Source organism: Symphalangus syndactylus, chromosome X (assembly GCF_028878055.3).
Source record: "Symphalangus syndactylus isolate Jambi chromosome X, NHGRI_mSymSyn1-v2.1_pri, whole genome shotgun sequence".
NCBI lineage: Eukaryota > Metazoa > Chordata > Mammalia > Primates > Hylobatidae > Symphalangus > Symphalangus syndactylus.
The window spans coordinates 139,600,284-139,615,305 of record NC_072447.2 but is presented as its reverse complement, the minus strand read 5'-3'; the positions used below and the strand labels follow the sequence as shown (position 1 = coordinate 139,615,305).

The 15,022-nt window shown below is 40.8% G+C and overlaps 1 protein-coding gene across 9 annotated transcripts in view; it reads left to right on the top strand.

Annotated features, from left to right (window-relative positions):
* Positions 1-15,022, top strand: part of ARHGEF6 (Rac/Cdc42 guanine nucleotide exchange factor 6) — a 121,206-nt gene that overhangs the window by 34,501 nt on the left and 71,683 nt on the right. For all 9 annotated transcript variants that reach the window (XM_055269136.2, XM_055269139.2, XM_063634912.1 and 6 more), the window contains 3 exons: positions 80-164; positions 2,329-2,453; positions 3,998-4,199. In XM_055269136.2, coding sequence (XP_055125111.1) covers positions 80-164; positions 2,329-2,453; positions 3,998-4,199 — 412 coding nt within the window. The remainder of the gene's footprint in view (positions 1-79; positions 165-2,328; positions 2,454-3,997; positions 4,200-15,022) is intronic.

The following is a 15,022-nucleotide window of genomic DNA, read 5'->3' as shown; positions in this document are numbered from 1 at the left end:
GGAAGTGGCCTTTTGATAGTTTTGTTTGTTGAGTTGAATACTTGTAGTGTCTTACGGTTTCAATTTTCCTTTCTCATAGGTATTTGATCCTGATGACCTTTATTCAGGGGTCAATTTCTCCAAGGTACTGAGTACTCTTTTAGCTGTCAACAAAGCAACAGAAGGTAAGCCGGGCTTGTGATTTATATGTTCTGGGTGACATTTTTGAACCCATGTGTTTGTGGTTACCCTAGGAGCCAGCTCTGGCCAGGATTGTTCTCTTGATGCAAATTTTCCCCTTGCTCCCCTAAATACACCCCAACAAATATCAAATGCTCGAATTTTTCATGGCTTAGGATTTAAAACATACCTATCATAGATGTTATTCTAATGACCTTAATATAATGATAAGAACTAAGAAACTATTCCATTCAAAGCTCTGAATAGCCAACTGAGTATAACAAAACAGAAAAGAAAAAGGAAAGACCAGTTCCCTTTTTCATAGAGTTTACAAAATACAGCCGTCACTTCCCTTTCCCCACTAGAGACATATTTTTCTCATTTTTTTACGTATGCCTTTGTCCATGTAAAGGAACCCCTCAGTAGCCTTGCACCAAAAATGAAATCTTGGGGTCATAGGGAGTGAAAATAATATCTTTTATTTAAATGTTTAACACCTACCACACTAGAGGTATTAAATATAAATGCTAGTAAATGTGAAGAAAATGATGATACACTTAGAATGTAACTTCACTCCTTCCCTGGTATAATATTTTACCAACAGCTGGATAGTAATAATCACACTTAAAATGCTTTGAGCTCTTGCCCTGGATCTAGGCTGTCATAAGAGCCACAGGTGATCTCATTCAATCCTTGAAACAACACTGGGGGTAGGTATTATTATTATTAGGTCCATATTACAGATAAGGAAAGTCAGGCCAACAGTTGCCCAACTAGAAAGTTAGTGGCTGAGTTGGGATTCAGACCCACATCTAAATGACTACAGAGCCCTTATGCCCAAGCACGAGGCTTGCTGCTCAAACTGTTGGAGAGTCAAGAGGCTGTGTGCCCAGCATTGCCAGGTGCTACAAAAAATGTCAAAGCTATGGTCCCTGCCTTTGAGAAAATTACTGTCTATTTAAAGAGACTCAACTTACCCACGTGAAATAATTAGAGGACAAGAGCAGACAATATAATCAAGTGCCAAATAGGTTAGAGCATCTAGGAAGCTATCGAGTAATTATAGTTTTTGTCAAAAGAGCTGTATATAATAGCAATACGTGTAAAAATACTTCTCCAAAGTTGTTCTTTTGCTATTTGGAAAAAAAAAATGCTTTTGAGCTATTGCAAGGCGTATAGCTGAAAGTACAGCTAATTCAAGTAACTATATTTAACACACATGACAACTATCCAGTTCTAGTCAGGGAGGATCGTGTAATTCTAACATTATGCCACACAAATTATACGTTCCTTTGCCAAACTCTCCTAGCAAGTTTTACAGTCTCTTCGCTTGCCACAGATATTTATAAAATACAAGGAGGTGAAAGTTAAAACCCACAGCATCAAGGAAATTACTTGGATACTGAGCTTGTCGCCTAGGGAATGTTTGGGCTTTAGACTTTTGCAGTTTATATCTTTTAAAAATAAATGGAGAGGAAAAGAACCCTTATTTAAATTTGTCAAGAAGCCAGCTCTTCTCTTTTGTATACTCTCAACAAACTGAAAACATCCAGCTCAGCTCTGGCCTGGTCGAATTTCACAAGGTTTCAAGGAAGAGAAGACTCTTGAATCTGATTGTTAAAAAAATTATTCTAGTATCAAGATTGCATCTTTCCCAAACACATCTTCTCTTTCACTCTCATTCTGCACCCTGCCCCACACACATCAGGGAGATTTTACATCATATATACCACACATATTGTTATGTGTGAGTAAGAAATGAGCCACTGAGTTATGGGCCAAAAAACAAAGAGAGAAATTTGAAATATTTCAAAGTAATAAGAGCCACAAACAGCTGTTTGGTACCCAATATAGTTCTGCCTTGGATAACAGGACATACTGTTGCAACTGGTTCAGGAGGGAAGAGTTGTAGGGAAATGGTTAAGAGAAAATGTGGTTCTGTCGCTGTTTTTCATTCTACTGGAGCACGATGGCCAGTAAGGTTAAGAACAGGAAGTTGGCCACCAAAAAGGGAAGGGGGATTGAAATACACTTGACATGTTCGTAATGATAACAGTTAGAATTACAGCCAGGATGCCTCTGATAGTATCCCGAGAAAGATAATGTTATGTGGTAGATGTTTCTCTGACCTGAGTGGTTCCTTTAACATGCCTTTTCCTCTTTTCACAGATCAGCTATCAGAAAGACCATGTGGACGTTCCTCTTCTCTTAGTGCTGCTAATACTTCTCAGACAAACCCACAGGGAGCAGTTTCTAGCACAGTTTCAGGGCTGCAAAGGCAGTCAAAGACAGTGGTAAGTATAGTCCCCAATTCTCCGTCTGTTTTAAAATCCATAAAATTAGATTGATATCCTAGTTGCATCTCCATATGTGGTGAGACAGCCATCCGGTTTGTTTTGGGCATCACTGAGAAAACTAATTATAAACCGAGCACCAATTCAGGCTGGCCCGAAGGAGCAAGTCAAAGGCATGTGGTGGGGCAAAAATCCGGATTGAAGCTCCAGCTCTGTCCCTTACGAGAATTACACAAGTCGTTTAACTGAGAATGCTATGCAAATGGAAGTCATTATGGCTACTTTCTGATGGCAGTTTGCTGTTAATTTCCCTATCCCTTGTTTTATTAGAACTAAATAGTGCCTGACACATAGTAGGCAATCAATAAATATTGATTAGTATCCTCATTATTATTGCCATTTTTATTTTTCTCTTTCCGTTCCTAATGAGGAAGGCTTGATTTTAAATTTCAGTCTATGATGAGCTTCTATATTGGGATCTCCCAGTTGCCTTTTCACTTGGTCTTATTGGGAGCTTTTACTGGGAGGAAATGCCTCATCTTCTGCTCTTTGGGTGAAACCTTTATTTCCTGTCAAAAGCCACCCACTTGCAGTAAGACATTATGACCTATTACTTCCAAAGCACTTGAGCATGTGGTTCTTAACTTTTTTGGATCACAGATCCCTTTGAAAGGCTGATGAACACTATGGCTCTACACCCCTGGTACCCTCTCAAATTGTATACAAAAGCCCATGTGTATGAACTTATTTAGACAAAAATATGTTGTGCTTATCAGATTCTCTAAGGGGTCTGTGACCCTCAAAAAGGAAGTCCAGTTTATACATGACAGATTAAGAATTCCTGACTTAATATATCCACGTAATAAAACTGCAGTTGTACCCCCTAAATCTATAAAAATAAAAAAATGGAAAAAAGAATTCCTGACTTAGGCAACTATGGGTTATTTGATCTTTGCATATAAATAAGTCTTAGCCAAATTAAGATATCTTTAGTAATTAGGAGATGGGAGGCAGATTTTATGGAGGGTAGGTTAGTGCATCTTGGTTACATAATTATGTGGACTGTGTGTTGAGTAGAGGCAGGGTGGAATAGCTTATCCAGGGTGGAATAGCTTATCCAGGGTGGAATAGCTTATCCAGGGTGGAATAGCTTATCCAGGGTGGAATAGCTTGTCCAGGGTGGAATAGCTTATCCAGGGTGGAATAGCTTATCCAGGGTGGAAGAGCTTATCACTCTACTTTGTTATCTGGCTTAGTTAAGTAGATAATCTTTAGATAATGGGGAGGGGTGTGGAGAGAAAAATGAAAGCTATGACCCACTTCAAAATATACATTCTCACAAATGCCAAAGCTTATGTACTGTTTTGAGGGATTTATTAATCCCTCAGAGACCCATTCATGGATTCCTAAGTTAAAAACTCAGGACTGAGATGGATCTGGGGTTTTGTCTTTGCTTCCTCCACTTTGTTTGCCTAAATCCATATCATTCTACCCCTGCCTTATTTAGATGAGTGCTTAATCTGGTGTGGCTTTTGTTTCTATAGGAGATGACGGAAAATGGAAGTCATCAGTTGATAGTAAAAGCAAGATTCAACTTTAAGCAGACTAATGAGGATGAACTGTCAGTTTGTAAGGGGGACATCATTTATGTCACTCGAGTTGAAGAAGGAGGCTGGTGGGAAGGCACATTAAATGGGAGAACAGGCTGGTTCCCCAGTAATTATGTCCGTGAAATTAAATCCAGTGGTAAGTGAAGTTTTTAAAAGCCTTTTTGATTGTGACTCCTGTACTTTCTTGGTATTCTTACTGAAAATGGTATAGTTTTAATTGGTTAACAGAAACTGTTTATACTTGTATGTGTATGCCAAAAATAAGAGTAGAACAGAACTGGGAAAAATCTGTGATTAGATATTTTGAAACAAATTGTATTTAGATTACATTAAGGCAGCAGAAAAATAAAAAAAGCAAAGGAATTCAAAGCTCAGACAACTGGTCCACCCTAACTGTATCCCTTTATGTCTACTAATTCTAGCCCATGTAATATAGTACATAGTCCTTCTCACCACTCTAAAACTTACCATGGCAGAATCCAATAATAAGAGAGGCCATGTGCTAACTTCCTTTTTTTAGCCTTAAGCCCTGTAAGCAGACCTGAGACTAAATGCCTCAGACATGAGAGATAATAATGATAGGGCTGCAGGAAGCTGTCTGGCCACTTTGATTCTGAACAAGATTGCCCTTAACTCACTGCATACTGCTAGCTGTTTACCTGTTTTTTGTAACAATAGCCAGAGAATGAAATCGAATTGCTCTTCAGTAGTCTTTTCTTCTCTCTCTCTTTTTTTTTTTTTTTATTTTTTTTAGACAGGGTCTCACTCTGTTGCCCAGGCAGAGTGCAGTGGCTATCATAGCTCACTGCAGCCTGGACCTCCCGGGCTCAAGTGATCTTCTTGCCTCAGCCTCCCAAGTATTTGGGACTACAGGTGCACGCCTCCACACCCAGCTAATGTTTAAACTTTTTGTAGAGACAGGATCTGCCTATGTTGCCCAGACTGGTCTTGAACTCCTGGGCTCAAGTGATCTCCTGTGTTGGCCTCCCAAGGTGCTGGGATTACAGGCGTGAGCCACTGTGCCTGGCCACTCTTCAGTAGTTTTCCTTAGAGTTTTTTTGATAATTCACTTGCCCTTTATTGTTTAAGAAGGTAGGCTCTGCTGATATTGCAAAAAACCCAGCAAACCCTTATACATAAAAATATGTCACAATACACATAAAACAGCATTTAGTTATTCACATTATTACATCTCTTTACTTTTCGAAAATATTTACACAAGGGCTCTTTTGAGTGGTTAGCTCCTCAGTGCATTATTTCTTTTGTAGATATCTTATTGCTTTTTCAGTGCCTCAAAATTGATACTATTAATTAATTAATAAAATTATAGGCTCACTGTAAGTAAAATGAAACACTGTGGAAATATACAGTTGACTCTTTTTTTTTTTTGAGATGGAGTCTTGCTCTGTTGCCCAGGCTGGAGTGCAGTGGCGCCATCTCGGCTCACTGCATGCTCCGCCTCCGGGGTTCACGCCTTCCTCCTGCCTCAGCCTCCCCAGCAGCTGGGACTACAGGCGCCCGCCACCATGCCTGGCTAATTTTTTTTGTATTTTTAGTAGATATGGGGTTTCACCGTGTTAGCCAGGATGGTCTGGATGTCCTGACCTCGTGATCCACCCGCCTTGGCCTCCCAAAGTGCTGGGATTACAGGCGTGAGCCACCGCACCCGGCTACAGTTGACTCTTGAACAACATGGGGATTAAGGGCACTGAGCCCCCATGCAGTTGAAAATCCATGTATAACTCTGAGCTCTTGAGAGCTGAAAATTTCTGATTCATTTTGATATTCTTGAAGGCTGGCACCTGAATGACATCTCACTAAGGGCTCAATTCATTCAATATGGACCAGGTACTGGATGAGGCACTAAGAATACCAAGAAGCATTCCATCAATTTCATCAAGAGGGAAATATGTGAATATTTGGAGGCAGCTGTCTTTCTCCAGAGTAACTTGATAGGATTTCCCACACTTTCCTTGCCTTCTCTAGAATGATTTCAATACATAAATTTCCTTCTTCAAACATATGGAACTTGAAGACCCTTAAAGGCAGTAGGATCATTAGGGCTTATTAGTTACTTCTAGATTCTAGTGTTCAGAGCATTGCCCTAAAGTTACGACTTTAAGACTGAGAATAAATAAAACACACACACACAAAAAAAAAGAAAGAAAAGAAAATCCATGTATAACTTTTGACTCCTCCAAAACTTAACTTCTAATAGCCTACTGTTGGTTGGAAACCTTACTGATTATATGTTATATGTATTATATACTGTGTTCTTATAATAAAGTAAGCTAGGGAAAAGAAAATGTTATTAAGAAAATCATAAAGAAGAGAAAATACATTTACTATTACTTAAGTGGAAGTAGATCATCATAAAGGTCTTCATCTTCATTGTCTTCATGTATAGATGGGATGGGCCTGCAAAGTTCGAACCCATGTTGTTCAAGGGTCAGCTGTACAATGTAGATAATGAAAGTTCCTCTTCTCTTTGCACTTTCCCCCTGATAACCAGAGTTAGGAGCTTTTTCCTAAAGTGTTTAAGATAAAATTAATTTTCACACTTTTCTGTGTTCTATTTTGGGTTAAAAGGGGTATCCCCTTTAATGGAATATGTTTACTAACAGATTTATAATTATATACCTATATGGAGACTTCTTAGCATTTTTCATTACTGGGAATCAAGAAGGTTCTATTTAGCCCTGGAGTATTTCCACAGGCTTTGCCTGGAATTTCCTTGGTTTTGATGATATTCACAGATGATTTTTACCTCTCACTACATCTTTCAATTGATATAATTTTGTTGACAGGATCCCTAAAAGATTTTCCAGGTTCACTCTAACATTGTTCCCTGATACAGTGTCTTTATCTGCAAAACAAAAAGGAGCAGTAATTTTGTCCAGGAATCCCAAGCACTGCTGAGGGGACCTGGGAAGTGAACAGCACACCCTCACTTTGACGACTGTCCTTATAATGTCCCTCACTGTGATTCCTTGTAGCAGTCTGGCCACTCCCTTATAGACTGCCCCAGGTTATTTGTCCTGGTCTTAGGGCCCTTCATTTTAAAATTTCTCCTATATTGTCTCTGGTTTAGGACTCAGCTTAGGATTCATGTGGCAAGCTCCAGCTCTGACTTGAGCACTTAGGTAACCCTTAGAAGCATCTAACCCAACTGTCAAGGACAGGTCTGAGTTGCTTGGGTCAGGAAATGAGTGCTAGTCAGGGAAGGCCTGGAACTAGCAGTGTACGGAACAACCTCTCTCATTTAGCTTATGGCAGCAGCTTCCTAACTGGCATCTCTGCCCCTGTTTTTGTCACTCCTATAATCCAGTCTAAACTCAGTAGCCAGAGTGATTCTTTCAAAATGTAACTTGGGGCCGGGCACGGTGGCTCATGCCTGTAATCCCAGCACTTTGGGAGGCTGAGGCAGGCGGATCACTTGAGGTTAGGAATTCGCGATCAGCCTGGGCAATGTGGAGAAACCCCATCTCTAATAAAAATACAAAAATTAGCTGGGCATGGTGGCGCATGCCTATAGTCCTAGCTACTTGGGAGGCTAAGGCAGGAGAATAGTTTGAACCGAGGAGGCGGAGGTTGCAGTGAGCTGATATCGTGCCACTGCACTCCAGCCTGGGTGACAAAGCGAGACTCTGTCCCAAAATAATAATTAATAATAATAATAATGATAATAATGTAACTTGGGTCATGGCTCCCCATCTCAATAAAAGAAAAGGCCAAGGTCATCACAATAGCTTCCAAGGCCCTCCAGGATCTGGCCTTCCATTGCCCTTCTGGCTTCCTCTCTGATCTCTCTTCCCCTCACTCATTCTACTTTAGCCACACTGGTCTCTTGGCTGCCTGTGCCAGACAGGCTCCTGCCTCACTTGCTGTCCCCCTGTCTGGAACACTCTCCAGCTATCAGCACGGGTGGCTCCCTCACCTCCTTCAGGTCCACTCACTTGTCTACTTCACAGGAGGGCCTTTCCTGGTCACCCAGGAGAAAATTTAACCCTATCCCCACTCCCTCTATCCCCCTTCCCCGCCTAAATTTTTCGCTTATTTTTTTCCCCATCTAACATAATACACGTTTACTTATTTATTTCATTTACTGTTTATATTTTACCATTAGAAATGTAAATACTACAAGGGCAGAGACTTCATTCGTTTTGTTTATGCTCAGTAAATATTTGTAAAATGAATGAATATTGCGGCGTAGGTAATTCAATTCTGTTCAGCTTACATTTTTTTTTTTTTTTTTTTTTTTTGAGACGGAGTCTCGCTCTGTCGCCCAGGCTGGAGTGCAGTGGCGCGATCTCGGCTCACTGCAAGCTTCGCCTCCCGGGTTCACGCCATTCTCCTGCCTCAGCCTCTCCGAGTAGCTGGGACTACAGGCGCCCGCCACCACGCCCGGCTAATTTTTTGTATTTTTTAGTAGAGACGGGGTTTCACGGTGGTCTCGATCTCCTGACCTCGTGATCCGCCCGCCTCGGCCTCCCAAAGTGCTGGGATTACAAGCGTGAGCCACCGCGCCCGGCCAATTCTGTTCAGCTTGTTCACTGAGTACCTCCTAGGCACTCAGGGGGTCTATAACAATCTATACCTGATAGACGCCGTCCCCTAGCACGTTACAGTCTAGTAATCAACACAGGTCTGTGCACAACTAACTGTTACAGGCTAGGACACAGTAAGTAACACAAAGGACTGAGTAAGATGCTGTAGGAACAGTGAAGAAACAATTTGATTAACAATAACATAAGGAGTGGGGAAGCACTTGAATTGGGTCTTGAAGGACAGAAGAAGCTTCTGACTGGGAGAAGAAGATTAGGGGGAACTTTTAAGTTCAAGCGTGGAAGTAAGAGTGGATGGTGGGGTGATTTGGGTTGAGAATCAGATGCATGATGATAAGGAATGGGACCTTGAGCTGGAGCTACATTAAGAGGCAGTGTCAATGTCAAGTTTTAAGCAAGGGATAACATGGTCTAGGAAGATCTTTCTGGAGGTAGTGTGGGGGATGGATTTCAGGGAAGTTGTGGGAATAACCAGCAAGGGCGTAGAGAAACTACCAGAGGCTACTGCTAAGGTCCAGGCAATCCAGATAGTGGTATGGATTACTCTGGGGATAGTGGGGAGGAAGAGAAGTGGATGGATGCAGTATATACTATTGAAATGAAATTTTAAAAACTTGCTGATGATTAGTTTTGAGGATAAGGGAACAGATGAGAACAATACCAAGTCTAGAGATCCAGCTTGACGGTGAGCTCCTTAATGGCATGAAGTGTCACGCATCTAGCCAGCCCACAAAGGTTGATTTCTCTTAATGAGGGTGTCAATCTCTGTCTTGGACACTGGTGTGGTGGAGAAGCATAAGACATGGCTTTTGCCTTCAGGGTGTTCATACTGTAGTGTAAGAAGACATCATTAGAATACAATATGATAAGTTTAGTGATAGAGCTAAATACAGGATGCTATGGAGAGGTGGGAGGAGAAGAGAGGAACATAACTCATCTTGACAGGGAAGTCAAGGGGACTTATTCATCTTTGTATACTGTCTTGTCTTCAAATGCCTAACATGGTGCTTTAGACATAGGAAATGTTTGATGTGTGCTGAACTCCATTAATAGAGAAGACAGGAGGAGGCAGAGGTTGTGTGTGCATGTCTCTGTGTGTGTCTGTGTTGGGGGGGTGATTGGTACTGAAGATGATGAACTGTTTTGTACTTGAGTAGAGGTGCACCGAGTCATAGGTCTGAAGATTTCTAGCAAGTAGTTGGCAGTATGGTTATGGAGCATAGGAGAGAGATAAGAGCTGGTGATGAGGCAACTGACAGTATAGGTCAGCGGACGATGAAGTGTAAAATATATAGCAGAGCATCAGTGTTCAGACACAGAGAGTACATTGTGCCTGAAGAGGTTGGCGGAGGCTTCATGGAGGAGATAGGGCTTAAGCTGAACCCTGAAAGACAGGTAAGCTGTGAATAGGCCCAGAAGAGAGGCAGGGACAATCTAAATCATAGTGATTGTTCAGGGAAAACAAAACCCACGACGGTTCTGTGGTAGGACTGAGCAGAGTGAACTTGATGGACAATAGAAGAGACTAGCTTCAGGTAATAAAAATATCTTGCTGGGAAACTAGGTGCTCAATAAATCTTTGTTGACTTGAATTCTTTCCTACCCCAACTCTTGCCACCACCACAAAATAGTAGGTAAGCCAAAACCTATCTAGGATGCTGCCGAGGAATATTTTAAATTAAATGCTATGTTGTGTTATGTTTGGTCTAGAAAATACTTGTCAATTTTTAATTAATTAATCTCTCTCTGTCTTTTTTTCTTAACACGGGATCTCACTATGTTGCCCAGGCTGGTCTCAAACTCCTGGGCTCTAGCGATCCTCCCACCCTGGCCTTCCAAAGTGCTGGGATTACAGAAGTGAGCCACCGTGCCCGGCCTTTATTTCTTTCAATGAACTCCATACTGATGTATAAGCTTAGGAAAATTTGTCTTTAAGGAGTTTGAAAAAAGTGATGTAGTGAAACTTTTTTTTTTTTTTTTGAGATGGAGTTTCGCTCTTGTTGCCCAGGCTGGAGTGCAATGGCGCCATCTCAGCTCACCACAACCTCTGCCTCCCAGGTTCAAGCGAGTCTCTTGCCTCAGCCTCCCGAGTAGTTGGGATTACAGGCATGTGCCACCACACCTGGCTAATTTTGTATTTTTAGTAAAGAATGTTGATCAGGCTGGTCTCAAACTCCCGACCTCAGGTGATCCGCCCACCTCGGCCTCCCAAAGTGCTGGCATTACAGGCGTGAGCCACTGCACCCAGCCAACGTAGAGTTTTAAACCCTGTTGCCATACAACCTTTTAGGCCATTTATAAAGTTCAGTCAGGCGTGGAACTAAAAATCTTTAGTGATCTCAGTCTGCTTACTATTGGGTCAAACATATAACACTGTGGCCACTGGAAGAGTCAGTAATTCTGACACATTCATACATGCAGCCTGGAGGGTGGAGGGACATTTAGCCTGATACTACACATTCTTTTGTAATGTCTTAAAAGCAGAACAAAACAAGCCCAAAGCGATACAACCCTCACCCTGCAGATTGCTGTGCCATGGGAGTGCTGTGCATAGTTTTCCTCCCTTGAGCCTGTCATTGACAAGAGCACTTTGTGCTCTGGTAAATTTGCCCTTGGGGAGTGGCGTTTTAAGTTTTGGATTCCACTGTAGCTCTCATCTAGAGATAATTATGACCAAAGCTCTGGGGATAGCTTTTTCCCGCTCTTTGAGAGGAGGCCGATTTCAGAGGTCGTATGGCATAAAAAATCACCCACCTAATACTATAGAAAGTTAAGAAATAGAAGACTTGAGTATGAAACACACACACACACACACACACACACATACACACACATCTCTTTTTAACATGAGCTTGTGGCTGAAAGTAGAATAAGTTTTTGTGACCATGATGATAAAAACCTCTTTCCAAGGATGATTGAACCTGGACATTGGTGACATCATGAAGCCATTGCCACCAATTCTGCTTGCCTACCTCTGGATTTTCTATTACATGAGAAAAACCCTATTTTGACCAAAAATATGTTTTTTAAGGATCTTAAAAAATACATGTATTAATAACTTAGTCATTATATAATTTACAGAACATATATTAAGGGACTTTGCTCTTGTATTTCATATGAGTCAGATACATTATAAATGAGAAAATTAGCCACTTATACAATTTTCCGTTCTCTTTTAAAAATCAGTGGTAACTTGTAAATTAACTTGTTATTTATACATCAAAGTAATTTCTGCTAGCACAGTGTCAACATAATGGTAATGATATCCTTTTTAAATTTTTGTCTCTGTTCTGTTACCTAGAAAGGTTGAGGGTTTTGTTGGGACTTTGCATTAAAAATTTCCTGGCAAAATTTTTAAGCCAAGAAATTATTGAGGCAAGTGCGATTGAGCAGATATTTTAAACAAATTCTATTTTCTCCCACTGATTCAATTAAGAGGTCATCAAATCCTTCTTCTAAAACTTCTTATTAGCAGTAAATATAGATATCAATTGAGGGGATTAGGTACATGGTTAATTAAATTTGTATTAAGGCAGATTAAGAAATCACTCTTCCTGCTCATTATAAACCAAAGCTAGGATTGAGCTTTATATTTAGACTTCCTGTTTTAATCCCCTGGGTGTATCACATAGATGTTTCCTGTCCAGAGAGACTATTTGTCACTAGATTTCTTTTTGTCCTATCACCACCAACAGGCAATAGTAATCTGTACACCAGCAAAGGAAGAGAAAGAATCAAAAGTTAATTGGAAAGGAGTCTTTGTATCAGGATCAGGAGGATTTCTTATGCCTGTATTTGTGTGACACTCTTGTTTGAGTTATATTATACGAACAATCCATTGGAATTCTTCACTATGTTGACTGATTTTTCCCCTCACTGGTTGGATTACTCAGTCTCCTCATTGCCTTAGAACACCACCTAAAATGTTTACATTTTCATGTTCGTTCTAGTTAGGACACTTTGAACCCCCACCACCCCCCCGCCTAGGGACTGAACTTGTCTCCTCGGAACCTCCACATATTCATTCCTTCTCTGCATGTTGCTGAGTGTGGGTTTCAGAGAATTCTTCACATGGCGGGAGGAAGAAGTGGTAGGGGTCGGGGTGGGGAGCAAAGGAGGAACAAGAGGCCAGAAATTGTCACTGAGGTCATAGTGCTGGTGTTTTTCTCTTTGCATTCCCTCTTGTAGTGTTTCATGGAGCCAGTCATTTGCAAGGGCTACATTTTTTTAGACTTTCCAAGTTTATCCTTCCAAATCTGTCTCCCTTCTGTTCTTTGTGTTAATTCCCCATCCTAGACCAAGACTGCAGAGAGAACTAGAACTTCAGTGCTATGCTGAATTAATAGTGGTGAGAGCATGCATCCTTGCCTCCTTCCTGATCTTAGGGGGAAAGCATTTAGCATTCAGTCTTTCCCCATTATGTAAGATGCTAATTGTAGGTTTTTTGTAGACGCACTTTATTAAGTTGAAGAAATTTTTCTTTATTCTTATTTTTTCCACGAGTTATTTTTTTTCGAATAGGTGTTTAATTTTGTCAAGTGCTTTTTCTGCATCGATTAATATTATCATGTGACTTTTTTCTTTTAAGAGTGTTAAGATCATGGGTTACATTAATGGATTTTAAAATATTTAACCAACCTAGGATGAATCCCATAGTATACAATTCTTTTAAAATATTGCTGAATTCTACTTGCTAATATTTTGTAAATTTTTTTGCATCTATATTCATGAGGGATATTGGTCTGCAGTTTTCTTTTGCACTGCCTTTGTGTGGCTTTGGTGTAGTGTAATAGTGATTTCATAAAATGACTTGGGAAGTGATTTCTTTTATTTTCTATGTGACATTATATGGAATTAGTATTGATTCTTCCTTAAACAGTTGATAGAATTCTCCAGTGACACCTTATGGGCCTGGAGATTTCCTTTTTCAGAGTTTTAAATTTATAAGTTCAATTTCCTTAATAGTTATAAGGCCATTCAAATGATCTATTTCATATTGGGTGAGTTGTGGTAGTTTTTGTTTTCTGAGGAATTGGTTCATTTCACACCTAAGTGTCAAATTTATGTGTGTAGAGTTGTTTGTAGTATTCCATTATTATCCTTTTTATATCTCCAGGGTCTGGAGTGATGTCCCCTGTTTCATTTCTGATAGTGCTCACATTTTCCCAGGAAAGCCTTATGAACCACCAGTGGATCCAGGCGGATCCTGAAGTAGCATAAAGCTTCCAGGAACTGGCTATGCTCCACATGTCCTAACTGGGGAGTGACAGAATTGTCCCTCATTGCTACTTTTCTGCCTTATTTTCACTCTACCCAACCTGGCCCCACTGGATAACTCACTGTCGCAAGAACAGTTCTGCCTTGAGCATTGCCATTTCTACATCTGTGTTTCTGAAGTCTTCCCTGAAAAGAAAACTCTGTACTGCCTTCCCTGCCTGTTTGAATTCCATCTGCCCTTCAGGGCCAGATCGAGTACCTCCTTCCCAGCAAGGTCTTCTCTAACCATCCCAGATCAAACTCATAGCCCCTCTGAACTCCAGCAGGAACCCCTGCCCATGCCATTGACCAAGCCCTTCAGTAGCTTTATCTCTGGGTATCATATTGGTTAGGAACACAGGCTCTTGTCAAGACATACCTGGGCTTCAATCTTGGCTCTGCCGTTTCCTAGCTGCATGACCTGAGATAACGGACTTCACTTCCTTAAATCTTAGTGGCCTCCTCTGTAAAATGAGAAGATAGTCTGCCTGTCAGGGTTGTTGTAAATATAAAATAATATGTCTTAAAAGCTATTAAGTATGAAATAAATATTAGGGATATTCCAATACAATAATAATTAAAAATCAAGGTTAAATGGGAAAATATTTATAAAATAATATTGTAGTAGAAGAATTATAAAACTACAGGTAAGGTTAGAAAGATCCAAGAGTGTGTGCATATGTGTGTTCACAAACATACATAAAAGAATGGGAAGACACACTTCAAAAACAGTCTAAATGATGATGGTTAGCTCTAGGTGATGGGCTAATTGCTGGGTTTTATTTTCTGTTTTATGTTTTAAATTTTTTGGGGTGGGATTGCAATAGATTTATAACTTGAAAATATTATTTAAGCCGGGCGCGGTGGCTCACGCTTGTAATCCCAGCACTTTGGGAGGCCGAGGCGGGCGGATCACGAGGTCAGGAGATTGAGACCACGGTGAAACCCCGTCTCTACTAAAAATACAAAAAATTAACCAGGCGTGGTGGCGGGCGCCTGTAGTCCCAGCTACTCGGAGAGGCTGAGGCAGGAGAATGGCGTGAACCCGGGAGGCGGAGCTTGCAGTGAGCCAAGATGGCGCCACTGCACTCCAGCCTGGGCGACAGAGCGAGACTTTGTCTCAAAAAAAAAAAAAAAA